The sequence below is a fragment of the Chrysochloris asiatica genome, unplaced genomic scaffold (genome assembly GCF_000296735.1).
Source record: "Chrysochloris asiatica unplaced genomic scaffold, ChrAsi1.0 scaffold00061, whole genome shotgun sequence".
Lineage (NCBI taxonomy): Eukaryota > Metazoa > Chordata > Mammalia > Afrosoricida > Chrysochloridae > Chrysochloris > Chrysochloris asiatica.
Genome location: NW_006408579.1, coordinates 12,203,606 through 12,218,602, shown reverse-complemented (window position 1 = coordinate 12,218,602; position 14,997 = coordinate 12,203,606). Strand labels below are relative to the sequence as shown.

The window sequence follows — 14,997 nt, the reverse complement described above, 5'->3', positions numbered from 1 at the left end:
AGAAGATAAATTATGAATATATTATGTAGAAATTGCAGTCAGGATCCCGAACAGACATTAATGAACTGCTGGGTTGCTTTTGATAATCATTCACTTTATTAATGGTACCTCTTGCTTATCAAGGTACACTCCAGAGAAGTGGTCTTTGGTATCCCAGTTTCTCTGAAATTGGGATCAGTTGCTACTCTTTGCAGTAACTATTCAGGGTACCTTGTAAAACATAGTTTCCCATTACAGGTGGCCCAAGAGGATGGGATCTGGTAGGTTGTCAGTCTGTGGTGCTGAAGTCCTAGAACACCGACTTCCTAATAAACCTTCTCTTTTGAGTATTCACTACTTTTCACTTCTATTAAAGACACATTGATCACAAACTTACCTTAAGCTATAAGGGCACATGTTTTCCTGCACAGCTTCAGGCAAGCACACACTTGTTATTTTTAAAGTTTATTACATTAAAAATAAATAGGATGCATTTGAACAGTTGCACTCTTGACTATTCTTTGGAATATCCTGTTGTGATAAATCCCTTAGTGAACTGATTAGCAATCCATGAGAAATCAAAGAATGAAAAACAAATTTCTTAAGTAACTCCTTTGATCTAAGAAATACCTGAAAACAAACCCAGTGTATATAAGTATGTAGGTGGGTTAGTGGCCATAGCAAATAAATGTTATGGACCAACTGTAACTCTCCTCCCAAGCATTGTGCTGGTTCAAGTTCATTGGCACATCAAAGACTTCTCTTACATAGGGCTGAGTATCAGAGTGTCACACTGTGGGTACAGCTAACTAACAGTCACGGAGGTGCCAGCATCTGAAAGTCTGGGAGAATTTCAGCCACCTTCCTACGGAGGTGTTCTCTCCTTTCTTCTTTTAGTCTTTCCTCTTTCATAAATCTTGCAGACTGCTTCCATGTCTGAAATGTGGTCCTGAAAATCTTCCTTTAAAAAGGAGGAGAAAAAAAAAAAGTCAAATACTAAGGAAAACGTTGACTTTCTATCTGAAGTACATTCTAAACTTCATGTGAATAAAATGTTGTAGTAAATGTGTAGAAATCTCAACTGAGAGTCAGAAGTCCTATAAAGAAAATAAAGCAACAAAATGGGTGAGAGTGATTGGCAGGTTATTTTTGCTTTCAGCAGGTGGTCTGAGAAGATGACATCTAAGTAGAGCACCCAGTGACCTCTAATATCCCAGGCTATGAGACACGCTCCTCTGTTCTTATTACAGCCTGTACACTGTGCCCATGCCAACAATGATAATACCAGCAAGGGCTCAGCAGTCAAAGCCCTCAAGGTAAAGAATGCTGGGAAATCCCCTGTAGTACGTGCCATTAATAGGCATCAAGACCTCAGTGCTTCTTATTATCTAAAAAGCCTGTTGTTAACCTCCAATGACAAAAGAATGACAGTCAAGTTTCTGTGGAGAAAAATCATCCTAACATCAAGTTCTTGAAGCACTTATTAAAGATCAAAGACTACAGCCTTCAGTATGGATTACATCTCAAGAGAAAAATTCCAATAACTAGACCAACAGATAACATCATGATAAACAGAAAAGATTGACATTGTCAAGACTTAAATTTTGCTTTGATCTACAATCAATACTCAAGGAAATGGCAGTCAAGAAATCAAATAACATTGCATTGGGCAAATTTACTGCTGCTGCTGCAAAAAGTAATACAGTGTTAAAAAGCAAAGATGTCAGTGTGAGGACTAAGGTGTGCTTGACCCAAGCCATGGTATTTTTAGTTGCCTCATAGGTGTGTGGGAGTCTTGGTGTGGCGCTGTAGGATAAGCACAGGATTTACTAGTGCCTTTGACAGCTGAGCACTGAGACATAATAGTAAAAAGAAAGTCTGCCTGGAAGAAGGTAAAGTGGTCAACATCATTTCAGCACAGTGGAGATGGCATAGTGCAGGAGACAGTCACAGGGTATGGCCAAATTGGTGGTTCAAATCCACAGTCCGCTCCTCGGAAACCCTATGTAGGGTTGCTATGACTTGGAATTGACTCAATGGCACTTAGCAACAACAACATATTCATGTGAAAGCTGAATAGACAATAAGGAAGACTGAAGAATCGATTTATGATTTATAATTGATTTGAATTATGGTGTTGGAGAAAAATACTGAAAATACCATGGATTGCTAGAAGAACGAATGAACAAATCAGTCTTGGAAGGAGTTCAGCCAGAATGCTCCATAAATGCAGGGATGGTACGACTGTGTCTCATACTTTGGACATGTTACCAGAAGGGACCAATCCCTGGAGAAGAAAAATTATGTTTAGTAAATTAGAGTGTCGGAAAAAAGAGGAAGACTCCCAACAAGATGAGTTAACACAGTGGTTGTAACAGTGGGCACAAAACTAACAATTGTGAGGATGCTGTAGATGTTGGGCAATGTTTTGATGTGTTGGACATAGGGGTCACTACAAGTTGGAACAGACTGGAGGTCACTTAACAACAGTGGTCATGCAGGATATCATGTTGAAACTGAAATTTTATTGTCGTGGGGAGGCATGCAGTGGGTGTTAGGAAAGCATTCCTTACAGGATTTACTAGTGCCTGTGACAGACAATAAGAAGATGGTCTGCCTGGAAGAAGGTAGAGATTTCAGCACAGTGGAGCTGGCACAGTGATGGAGACAGGAACAGGGTATGGCCATGTTTGGTAGTAAGGAATGCAAGTTTGGAGAAGACAGTGAATTGAATCTTTTCTGGGCAAAGGAAATAACTTCCCTAGAAGAAGGCACATCTTTATGCAGAGGAGAAGACTAAGAGGGCACATCTTTAAGCAGAGGGGCAAGACTACCATAATGTGTGTGAGGAATGACAAGCAAAGTTCTGTTGTTGAAAAGTGTGGACTAGCTAAGTTTATACTTTCACAAGTACAGGCATCTTGATTAGATGGCATCTTGACCATTTACTGAAGTCTTCAATGTATCTCAATCTTCATGAATTTTATGTCTGTTGATTGTTGGGCATTTTTGATCATCTTGAGGTTTGTTGGTGGAGGTATTACTGTGAAGGTATTAGAAAATGGAGGGAGGTATAAAAAGTGTAGCTGCCTCATTTGTCTTCTTCTCTTATCCATCAAGTCCACCACTTACAGCTTCCTGTACTTGGCTATATGGCCAACTCTCCAGCCTTCCTTCACTCTAGCTCCCTCGCCTGCTGTTCACATCTCTCTTATCTACATCTGTTTTCTGTCCTCCACATTGTAACTCCCAATGTTCTCCCCTGACATGCCTCCTTGGGGATGTCATCTAGATCAGCCTTGCCTATATTTATGTTTCCTTCCTCTGAGCTGTGAAAGCATGTGTTCAATGTCACTGATATGACACCTGTTTACAGCCAGTTCTCGCTCTCTTCCCTTCTCTACCTTCATATTAATGCATGTATCTGTAGATGTATGTGTGCATGTATGTGTATAAACCTACCTACCTAATCTGTTATATTTTCTACTGAATTATGAGAGCCAGGGGCCATCTTAAGTTTTTTTTATGTTTGGCAAATATTTCTTGATTATATGTGGATCTATTGCATCAAGAAGCATGATTTAAGTCACAAAGGTAGGAGTTCTTAACCCGAGGTCCACAAACTGCATTTTGTGGGATGTAGCTCTGTAGTTTTTAGTATTAACTCAGAGAGATGTACAACTACAAAATGGATAAGAACTATAGTACCAAGGTACTATTAGAAAAACGACCCATCTTTCTCTCATATATCTTTTTGCTAACCAAGTCTGTGGAATACAGTTGAAAAGAATGGGACAAATGTGTAGCAGAGCTCTGACTAAAACTAAAAGAGGACTGCTGATAATAAGAGACTAAGGCGTGGGGCTCTCTGCTAGCCCCACCCTGTATAAATTACAGGTGTATAACATTGTCTAAAAGTGATTTCCCATGCTTGCTGCCGAGCCAATTCTGATTCAGAGCGACCCGATAGGACAGAGTAGAACAGCTCTTTAGAGTTACGGAGACTGTACATCTTTAGGAGAGTAAACCTCTTTCTTTGCAGAGCAGCTGATGGTTTTGAACCACTGATCTTGCAGCCCAGTGCCTAACCCACAGCGATACAGATAAGTAAAGTTAAAATATCATGTTCTTATTAGGAATCATTTTCTCATTGTTAGTGCAATTTAGAGATCAGGCCTCAAGTTAATAGACGTCTCTCCCCCCTTTTCCTCACAGCTTTTCTGTATGATGTCCTTTGATTCACACCATACTGATTAATAACACTGTCCATTATTTAATGTTAAAAGTTCAATTAAAAAGACCTGTGACTTTAAATACTCGTGTCGATCCTGCAATAAAATTCATTTATTCAGCAAACACTGACTGTGCACACATGTACTAGGCACTGCCGTGGACAGAGCACAGTGGTAAGACGTTATCTGGAAGGACAGACAGCAGGCAGATGGACAGCAGACACATAAATAATAACCTAAATTCACAGAGTCCTATGTGCTAAGAGGGAAATTGTTGTTAATGCCATAGAGTCGGTTCCGACTCATAGTGGCCCTGTACAGGGTTTCTAAGGAGCAGCTTAGAACTTCCGACCTCGTGGTTTGCAGTCCAGGGCAGGTTAATGGGATAGACAGGCATGGAGGTACATTGGTCAGGGGAGTTATATTTGAACAGAGATCTGAATGAGGAGAAGGAGGAATCTCTGAAGATCCAGGCCATGGGAGAGCTCTGAATAGCAAAGATCTGCCTGTCTGAGGTGCTGAGACATGGTAAGCAAGGAGCAAAATGGGAAGCAATTGAAGTCAGAGCAATGCTTTCTCATGAAGATTTTCAGTACCGTAAATTAAAGATGAGCAGATTTTCCTGGAGGTGGGCACTTTACTGGCAACAAGATGAGAAAAATACTGTGAACAGACACACGTGCACATTCATAAGAAAACAAAGCTAACAAAAATGAATCTGAGGACAAAAAGAAAGGGACTCATCTATACCTACACAATATTCTTCACACCTATCAACATGGGAGCATCACTGAATAACATCAAATCTTCAAAAAATGACAGCTCAATATTTTTTTTTAAATCTCAGAGGGAAGTACATAGCTCATGAACAGCAACTATTGGTCTCTCCATGTGAGGAGGAAAGAAAAGTGATGAGAACGGAAGATGCTTGGAATCAATCAGCCCAACAGACTAATGGACCACGTGACTATCAGGCTCCACGACTGAGACCAGAACTAGATGGTGCCTAATTACCACTATCAACAGTTCTGAAAGGGATCTCCCAGAAAAAGTGGGAGAAAATATGGAACAAAACTGAAAATTACAAAAACAGGCCAGACTTACTAGTTGTAAAGTGGCTGGAGGAACACAAGACTATGGTTCTTGGTCACCCTTTAGGTCTGGAGCTGAACTTATCCTTGTGGCTCAATTTGACTTCGTGGTGGTAGATAAGTATATAGGGCAGACAACAACACTAGTAAGGCATGGTCACCATGGATTGGTCAACTATTCAAGATCAAATGGGCAGGATTTACCTGGGGACAAAGTTCTGAAGGGCTGGGAAAGAGGGTGGAATGGAAATGGAAACCGCAGGGAGGAAGTAGGATAACTGTTGTTACAGGGAGGAGATTGCAATCATTGAGATGAAACAGTGTGTGATTTATTGGATATAAAACTGATGATCTGCTCTATAAACCTTCACTCTATTCACAGTAAAAAGTTTAAAAAAAAAAAAAAGGGGGCGGTAAGTACATAATAAAATTTTTATCGAAAATACAATTAAAATACAAAAATGTATATATAGAATATTTTAATTCTTCAAAGGTGCTGTATTAAATATATCACTGTGTTAAAATCTAAATTTGACATACAGCATGGTTCCAGTCATATAAAGTTCAAAACCAAGCAAAATTATGGTGTTGATGGCTACAAAGTTAGGAGGTAAAATTAAAAAGAGAAGCAATGATGTGTCCATTATTATAAAAGTCTGGAGGGAGGCGTTCCCTTTAGGAGGAAGGAGGGGCTTATGATTGGGATGGAGCCTGTGAGAGTTCCTGCGGCTAACGATATTCTATTTCTTGACCTCAGTGGTGGTGATAAGAGTGTTCACAGAAAGTCAGTAAGCTACATTTGTATGATTTAAGCACTTACCTATATTTGTTATCTTTCCTAATAAGGAACTGAACTTAAACACACACCCCCAAAACAACTGTGTGACTAATAAAGAATCCAGTGCATCTGCTTTTATTCTTGGTCTCTGTGAGGGAGAGATGACAGGTATGTTCAGTCTCCTCACTATACAGATGGAAGCCTGGAGCTCCAGGGGGCTTACTCTCTTGCCCTCACCCAGTAAGAGGATGAGCTGGGATTCCTGCTCCTGCCTAGTGTCTCCGAGGGCCCTGCTCTCACAGCCTCCACATGGTCTGTTCAGACCTGTTCCAGACACAGCACTGCAGAACAATCGTGAAGTCACTGAGAGTTCTACACGGCTTACCTTTCACTGTGCTCCTCTGCAATCCTGTACTTGCTCTGAGAATCCATCTTGGCCTCCCTGACCATGGTAAGCCAGGCTTTGAAAATTTTCTTCTGGAGAAAATGCGCATAAAGTTTTCTTACTTCTTCCTTTACATCAGCCAGGTACTGGGGAATGAGAACAAGAATAGAAGTGAGTACTACTAGCAGTCAAAAAATTAGAGCAAATAAGCAGTGCAGAAGAGGAAACTGACACAGAAACAAAACAAGGGAACTAAAGGCATGAAGAAAAAAGGGATAAACACGTAGTTGAGATCATATGCTGTGTAATGAAATTAAAAAAATAACAAGCAGAGGGGTAGAAACTGTTACTGAACTATGGGACTAGGTTACTAATATTGGAGCACTATGGAACAGGAAACGAGTAAACAAAAAATGAAGCTGATATAATGATGTGGTTATACAACTGAACACAAACATTTTAAGATTTTATGTTAACAATTAATTTGACATTTTCAAATTGATTTCAAGACAACAAATTATATTGACTTTATCGTTCTTGAAAAATCATGATGACCATAGACACCCTGGATTCCATCTCGTTTTCTTCTATAGGACTGAGCAGTTAGTTGTATCATAGTGCCCTTCCCTGTGGCCTTACCCATAGCCAGCTCCACATTCCTCTCCGAAGCAACATTTGGGAATAAAAGTGATCAGCCTGGGCTGCCTTTCTAGCCAGGTTTTCCTGACTACACTGGAACCAGGTCAGTAGGCATTTCCTTTGTATTGTCAAAGAGTGATGTTCTTCAGCCACCTAGACAATTTTTGAAATGAGAAAAGGATATTACTCCTTATATTTTAAATCATTAAAGGAAACACACTTCACTTTGGCAAAAGTCCCTGTAAACCAAATGTTACTAGAATTAGCAAAGGGTATTCAGCCTATGTCCTAAAAGCTTTGGTGTTTGGCCCTATTTATAAGGGGAGTTTAGATTCACATCACACACTGCCTTTCTATGCTGATTCCCTGAAAACAATAGTGACGGCCTGGTTATTAAGGAAATAGAATAAACAACCTCCAAAGCCATTATTTTACTTGCACTGAGTTTTGGAGTGGGTGGCTGGCAACATGCTTGGTTTGTTCTCCTGTAGCTTGAACAACAACTCCATAACAAACCTTTTTCTCCAGTGTACTTAACCACAGTCTAGTTGGGGAAATGCCAATACCTTCAATGAGTGCTGTAGAATGAGCTGTCAATGGCACTGAAATTTAGACATTATCAATAAACCACAAAATCATCTGATAGAAAAATAACATGATGAATAATTTAATGTCTTACCAACTTAAGAAGCTCAGAGTATCAGTCTATTAAAAAAATTCATAGTTTATAGATTAAAAAAAAAAATTATATTCTCTCAAGAGGTAAGATGGGAAACCCCCTCTCTCATCATCACCAGACACTTTTCTAACCTTGTCTAGCCATTTGACAATGTGAACATGATGGATTCAGTGAGTGTCCGGGCCAAACTGACCATCATAGAAGGGCTCTGTGACACCTGAAAGTGCTTCCAGCGAAGGTGACAACATGACATTAGCCCAGCGAGAAAAATTTTGAACTTCTGACTTCAAGAATTATAAATTTGTGTTGTTTTAAGCTATTATGTTTGGGCTAATTTGTTGCAGGAGCAGCAGGAAATTAATACTCTTGTTACGAATCAAAGTGATTTTCAAACATGGTGTTCAGATCATTTGCACCAGAATCCTCTGCGTTGCTTTTAAAAATGCAGATTTCCTGATTCTCCAACTTATACCAACTGAGAATACCTGGAGATGGTACCAGGAATGAATGCACATTTTTATAAGTTCTCCAGATGATTTAATGAACAAAAAATACTAGAAATACTTATTTCTTATCTCTGTTTTCTGCTTTTATTTTATTTGAGATTTCTATATTTAAAGCATATATATATATTTAAATTTAAAAATTCTTATAAATAAGTTGTTAAAAATGTAACATTTTATTTTCCACCTATGGATTCTATTTTGTTTTCTAGATTTTAGTCCTTTTTCAATTTTACTAAAGTAAAAACAAGGAAGAAAAAGACTAAGAGAATATAAGAATGAGTCTTATTTTGTTAGTTTTCCTTTTTTTGTGTGTTAACAATAAAAATTTTTAAAAGCCATTAAATACAAAACAACTTTCTGGTAAGGTGTCTTAATTGGATACACCATGCTGCTCTGCTACACCAAAGATCTGAGAAACAGATGCAGACGACAATCCTGGATCCTTGAACAGCAAGTAGAAGGACATCAAATCGAATTGAATACCAACTGGAGTACGAAATTGAAAGAACACAGTGACTAATGAGTGAGGTGCACTGCCAGTCATCCTGCGTCAGTGTGGTCATTTTGAGACAAAGTCAGTGGCGGCCCGGAGCGAGACACACATGAAGGCAACTTCACGGCACTGCCAACAAGAAACAGAAGCTGTGTTGACACATGTGGAGGAAAGCAAGGTGAATGGGAGTTCCAGGCATCCTGGTATCCACATAGTAGGGAGGGAGCCAGGACTTGGAGTCAGCTATACTCATGAATGGTAATCCCAGACCATCAAGGTGGATGATGTGCAGGAAAGAGCAGATCAGTGGGAAGTCTCAAACACAAATGGACTCTGAGCAGTACCTTCACTCCTCAAACTTAGTTGGGAGCAGGACTCAACCATCAAACAATGCCATCCAGCCCCAGACTCAGCTAACAAGTCATCCCATCCCCACCTCATGAGTGGAGTGGCAATGACTGTGCTCTTGCACACTTGCCACCATGGTCCTGCTCCCATGTTTGCCTGCCCTCCACCCACCTCACCCCCGAGCTCGCAGGTGGCCAAGACCATGAATCTGTCAAATATCCCCCGAAGCCAGCTATATGCAGAGTATACTCCTGAATACCCCTAACCCGCTCGCTATCCGACCCTGCCTGCCAACCTCAAAAGCAGAAGAGAGCCTACTCCTGTGCCCCCACTTGCCCACCATATCCTTCACACCTGTTGCCCCACCTGCTCAATATGCAATATTGTACACTCCTGTGCTACTAGATGAAAACAGACTGCAGCCATTATCCACTCCGCCTGCCTCACTACTCCACACAAGCAGCCAAACACCGTGCTTAAACTGCCAGACACTGCCTCACCTATGGGAGACACGTGTGAGTGACCAGCAGAGCATACCCATCCCACCTGGCTGGATATATCAAAACAAAGCAAATAAACATGTAATCAATCAATAAAGTGATACTTAATGCCTTGGACACAATTATTGTTGTTGCAATGTGCTGTCAAGTCAGTTCTGACCCATAGGAACCCTGGTTCCAAGGAGTGACTGGTGAGGTTGAACTGCTGACTTTGTGGTTCAAACCAACTTTGCAGTCCAGCACAGTGTCATTCCAGGACCCCTTGTACACAATAGACAATATCAAATCATAAAAAGTAGTAGAACAGATGGTTCAAGCAAATGACCAAAATAAAGGGCCAGAAAACCTTAAAGAGGAAGAAATCATACTACAACTACCTGGTAAGGAATTTAAAAGGTATCTGTCTGTCTATCTATCTATTACTATATTTATGACTCTCCAAAAGATAAAGAGGTCAATAAAAACACAGATAAAATCAAGGAAAACACAGAACTCTGGAAGATTTGAGGAAAACAACACAAGAACAAAATAACAAAACAAATAGACAATTAGAAATCATATGAAAATAGCAACTACAAACCCAGAAGATTAATAGTAAAATTTCAGAAATAGGTAACTCAACGGAAGGATTGTTCTTAAGTACTAGCAAGTCATTCTGACTCATAACCCTGTATAGGGATTCTCAAGGAGCAGCTGGTGGGTTTGAACTGCTAACCTCATGAGGTCCAGCACATTATCCTGCAGCGCCACACCAGGCCTCCCAATGGAATGATACAGGAGTAGAATTGAAGCAATGAAAAACAGAATCAGCAAAATAGGAAAAATCCCTTGACACTAATTTGTTTGAAGAACAATTAGACAAAAGAGCAAAGAAAATGAAGTCTAAGACCTATGTGGCACACTATAAAAAAGAATAATCTATGCATTCCAGGATTCCAGAACAGGAAGAAACAGAAAAAAAAAAAAAAAGTACAGAGAAATTTTCAAATTTGCTAGCAGAAAAATTCCCTAATGTCATGAAGGAAAACTGATACCCATTCAAGAAGCTCAACAAACCCCATATAAAAGAGTAGCTTAGCAAAAATAAAATGCTGGCTGCAAAGGGGAACCCATAAGAATAAACTCTAATGTTTCAACAAAAGCCATGTAGGCAAGAAGGCAATGGGATGAACATATATAAAATGCTGAAAGGAAAACAAATTGTCAACTAAGAAATACATATCCAGTAAAACTGTCTCTCAAATAGGAAACTAGGGAACTTATAAGAACTACACCAATTTTACAAGAAATATTAAAGAGAGTCCTACGGACAGAAAACCAACAACATTCAACCATAATCTGAGATTAAGACGGATTTTGCAGCAACCAGATCCCAACTCAGATAAATAATTCTCAAAAATAAAATGAAAACTGCAAGAGTTAAAATAGGGCAACGAAGAGTCAATCTATAAATAACAACTTTAAAAGTAAAAGATGTCTTATAGATTGAATTGTGTCCCCCCAAAATACGTGGCAGTTTAGGTAGGCCATGATTCTTAGGATTATGTAATTATCCACCAGTTTGTGATCTGATATAATTATTTTATGTGTTGTTTGTAAATTGATGTTAATGGAAATCCTGGTGTGGTGCTATAATCAATATAAGCACTGGACTGCTAACCACATGGCTGGCAGTTGAAACCCATCAGTTGCTTCTTGGAAACCCTATACAGGGCTGCTATGAGTTGGAACTGACTCAAAGGCACTTAACAACAACAACATGAGGTTAATTAGGCTGGATTAGAAGCAGTTATGGTATCTATGATGTTTATAATACAAGACAAAATTTACAGGATTAAGCTGTCTTCATTCTATCCCTTTTGAGATATAAAAGTGATTAAATAAGCAAGCAGCGATCAGAAGTCCCTACTAACACTAAGAAGGAAGACTGGAATGAATAGAGCATGTCCTTTGGACCCAAGTCCCTACGCTGAGAAACTCTTGGATCCAGGGGAAGACTGATGACAAGGACTTCCCCCAAAACCAACAGAGAGAGAAAGCCTCCCAGAGCTACTGAACTGAGGTCAAACTTCTTGACTCCTAATTGTGAAAGAATACATTTGTTAAAGTCACCTTGTTGTTGTTATGTGCCGTGGAGTCGGTTCTGACTCATAGCGACCCTGTACAGGGTTTCCGAGGTTGTAAATCTTTATGGAAACAGAAAGCCTCATCTTTCTCCTGAGGAACAGCTGGTAGTTTCGAACTGTTGACCTTGAGGTTTGCAGCCCGATTCGTCATCACTACGCTACCAGAGCTCCTTAGAGTCATCTACTTGTAGGTATTTCTGTGATAGCAAGCACTAGAGAACTAAGACAAATGGGAATACGTGGCATAGTTATAGTCAAGAATGAATGGCAGAATGGGTGAAAAAAGCATGACCCACCAATATGTTATCTATAAGAGGCATATCTTAAACACACACACTGAAAATCAAAGAATGGGTAAGACTGTATCCTCTGTGGTTTGTAAACAGTAACCAAAAACAGAGCAGGAGTGGCAATATAATCTCTGATAAAATAGATGTTAATGCAAAATCCACAACACAAAACACAAAGATCATCATATTGTGATTAAATTGAAAAATTTCCCAAGATTTAACATAATAAATTTTTATGCACCAAATGATTGTGCTCCAAAATACATAATCCAAACATTAACAGAATTAAAGAGAGAAATAATTCTATAATAATAGCAGGAGATGGTAGCACACAACTCTTGATATAGGACAGGGCAACAACTAGAAAGAAACTCCTCAAAGACAGGAAGAAGATACAAATAACAAAATCAATGAACTTGACCTCATAGACATACAAAGACTATTCCACCCAACAGGAACACAATATACATTCTTTCCCAGTGTACAAGGATCATTCTCTAGAATTCACGAAATTTAAGACCACAGAGCAAGTCTCAATACAATAAAAATCACTGATATAATACAAAGTATCTTCTCTGATCACAATATTATAAAATTAAAAATAACAGGATGCATAAGAAAAAAAATCTACTAAATGGAAACTGAGTAACATTTTACTTAAAAGCCAGTGGGTAATAGAAGAAATTAAGTTAAAAAAAATTCTAGAGTCAAACAAGAATACAAACACAGCATATCAAAATTTTGGGGGCCAGAAAAGCAGTGCTCATAGGCTAATTTACAACATAATTTTAAACATACACCAGAAAAGAATAAAGGCCCCAAACCAATACTGTAACTTCACAACTTGGACAAATAAAAAAAGAAAAGAAAAGAACAGCAAAAGCAGGTTACTTTTATCAGAAGAAAAGAAATAATAAAGACTAAAGCAGACATATATGAAATAAAATAATAGAAAAATTCATGAAGACATAAAGTTGGTCCTTTGAAAGGACCAATAAAATTGCTCAACCACTGGCCAAACTGACCAAAATTAGAAGATGCAATAAACAAAGAAGTGAGATGGGCAACATTATAGCAGAAACAACTGAGACAAAAAGGATCATAACAGACTATATATTAAAAGCTACATTCTAAGAAATTTGAAAACTTCAAAGAAATGGACAAATTTCTAAAAATATACTATCTACTTAAAAACAGACTGAGGTAGAAAATTTGAGCAGACCCATAAAAAAAGAAGAAACTTCCTTCCCTCAAAAAGCCTGGTCTGGATGGCTTCCCTATCAAACATCCAGAGAAAAGCTGACACCAATTCTACTCAAACTATTTCAGAACACAGAAAAGGACGGAATACTCCTGAATTTATTCTATGAAGCCAGCATAACCCTGATACTAAAGTCAAACTAAGACACCACTGAAACAGAAAATCATAAGACAAAAATCCCTCATGAAGGTGAATACTGATGCATGCTCAACCTTGGAACAACAGGGCTCTGTGATACAGGGATTGAGGCATAGCCTGAAGAGAGGAAATAATACTAAGATGCATGATTGTCTTATGAATATTGGCTTCCCTTGTCTATTATAAAATAGACACTTGAGTGGGATACAAAGGAATGTTGGGAAACATGATTTCAGAAAGCGTGTAAGCCCATCTTCAGCCTATAACTGATAGAAATACCTAAAAGGGGTTCTAACAACTTGCCCAGTGAAATAGGCCTCTTGCTGAGCCTTTGCAGTGTATAGGACCTTAGGTGGAATCCTGAGACCCAACCAGAAACTTCTGAGGTGGGACATTCCCAACAGAAAGGACAAGCAGACCAGCCTGGAACAGCTAGAGCGAGAGAAGATACATCTTCAAAAAAAGATCATCAGGAAAAACCCAAAACAAAAATAATGGCAGTATGATTGGCTACTACAAGAACAAGCAAGTTGTTCACCAGAAAGTCATTAAGGCAAACTCCCCTCTAAGACTGAAACTCAAAGGGAACACATGAACAGGCATGCAAGCATTGTCTACTGGTGAGTGGAAGAGGGGGAAAGGCAGAAATTAAGAAATGAGCTGAGTTCAACCATGTTCCATAGATTCCCGTTGACCTGGAGATGAGAGAGAGAAGAGGAAGGGCTGGTTGGTCCAAAGTGTGGTGACACTTGAGCCCATGGACAAAGACAGAGCCACAGAGGGCTAGAGCTGAAAGTGAAGCATCCAGGTGATATGAAGTGAGGAGAGATGTACAAGAACACCCAAACTTGCAGACAGTACCCATTTGACCTAGCCTCCAATGGCTTGATAATCAGAACTCAAATGGAGGAAGAAAAAAAAAATTTTTTTTTGATAAAGGAAATGAAGGTAAATTGCTCAATTTGATGAATCTGACCTATACTCATGGAGGTAGTAACTCTAAATACCAACAGAGAGGGAAGGCGTCTTCACATCAAGTATCAAATGCTATACCCTCTGTATACACAGTAGATAGGAACAGGCAACTTAGACATTGGTTACCTAAAATGAAGGGGCAATAAAGGCACAAAGTGACTTGCTTACAAGTTTTCAAGAAAGAGTTTAGTTTAAGAGTGTGTGGGGGAAGAAAGAGTCCCCAGTGAATAGTTTTCATCTTGTCTAGATGGGTCTGGTAAATAAAAAGAGATGGGGATAAGATTCTTATGATTCAATAGTAAGTAACTGTTATGACTAATTGCAACTGTCACAATTGTAAAGGTAGAAGTTTTGAAACAAAAATGGGGGGAGGGGGGTTAGTTAATCTTACAATCCAGAAACAGAGGACCCTACGACCATCAAGGGAGAAGAGCATAAGCAGAATGCGGGACCTTATCCAAAGAAGCAGCAACACCAGAGACAGAGGCAGAGATGGGGTCATGGAGACAGGAAGCAGCTGAGGATTCTAGATTCATGGTAAGAGGGACTGAGAGCTGGCGGCCAGGAGGCAGACTTG

At 39.3% G+C, this 14,997-nt stretch overlaps 1 protein-coding gene across 1 annotated transcript in view; it reads right to left on the bottom strand.

Annotated features, from left to right (window-relative positions):
- Nucleotides 1-795: 795 nt before the first annotated feature.
- The window catches only part of KIAA1407 (KIAA1407 ortholog), a 159,345-nt gene continuing 145,143 nt past the window's right edge, over nucleotides 796-14,997 (bottom strand). Inside the window, exons 15-17 of the mRNA XM_006864204.1 lie at nucleotides 7,105-7,257; nucleotides 6,466-6,611; nucleotides 796-940 (exon numbers count right to left, since the gene is read on the bottom strand). Coding sequence (XP_006864266.1) covers nucleotides 796-940; nucleotides 6,466-6,611; nucleotides 7,105-7,257 — 444 coding nt within the window. The remainder of the gene's footprint in view (nucleotides 941-6,465; nucleotides 6,612-7,104; nucleotides 7,258-14,997) is intronic.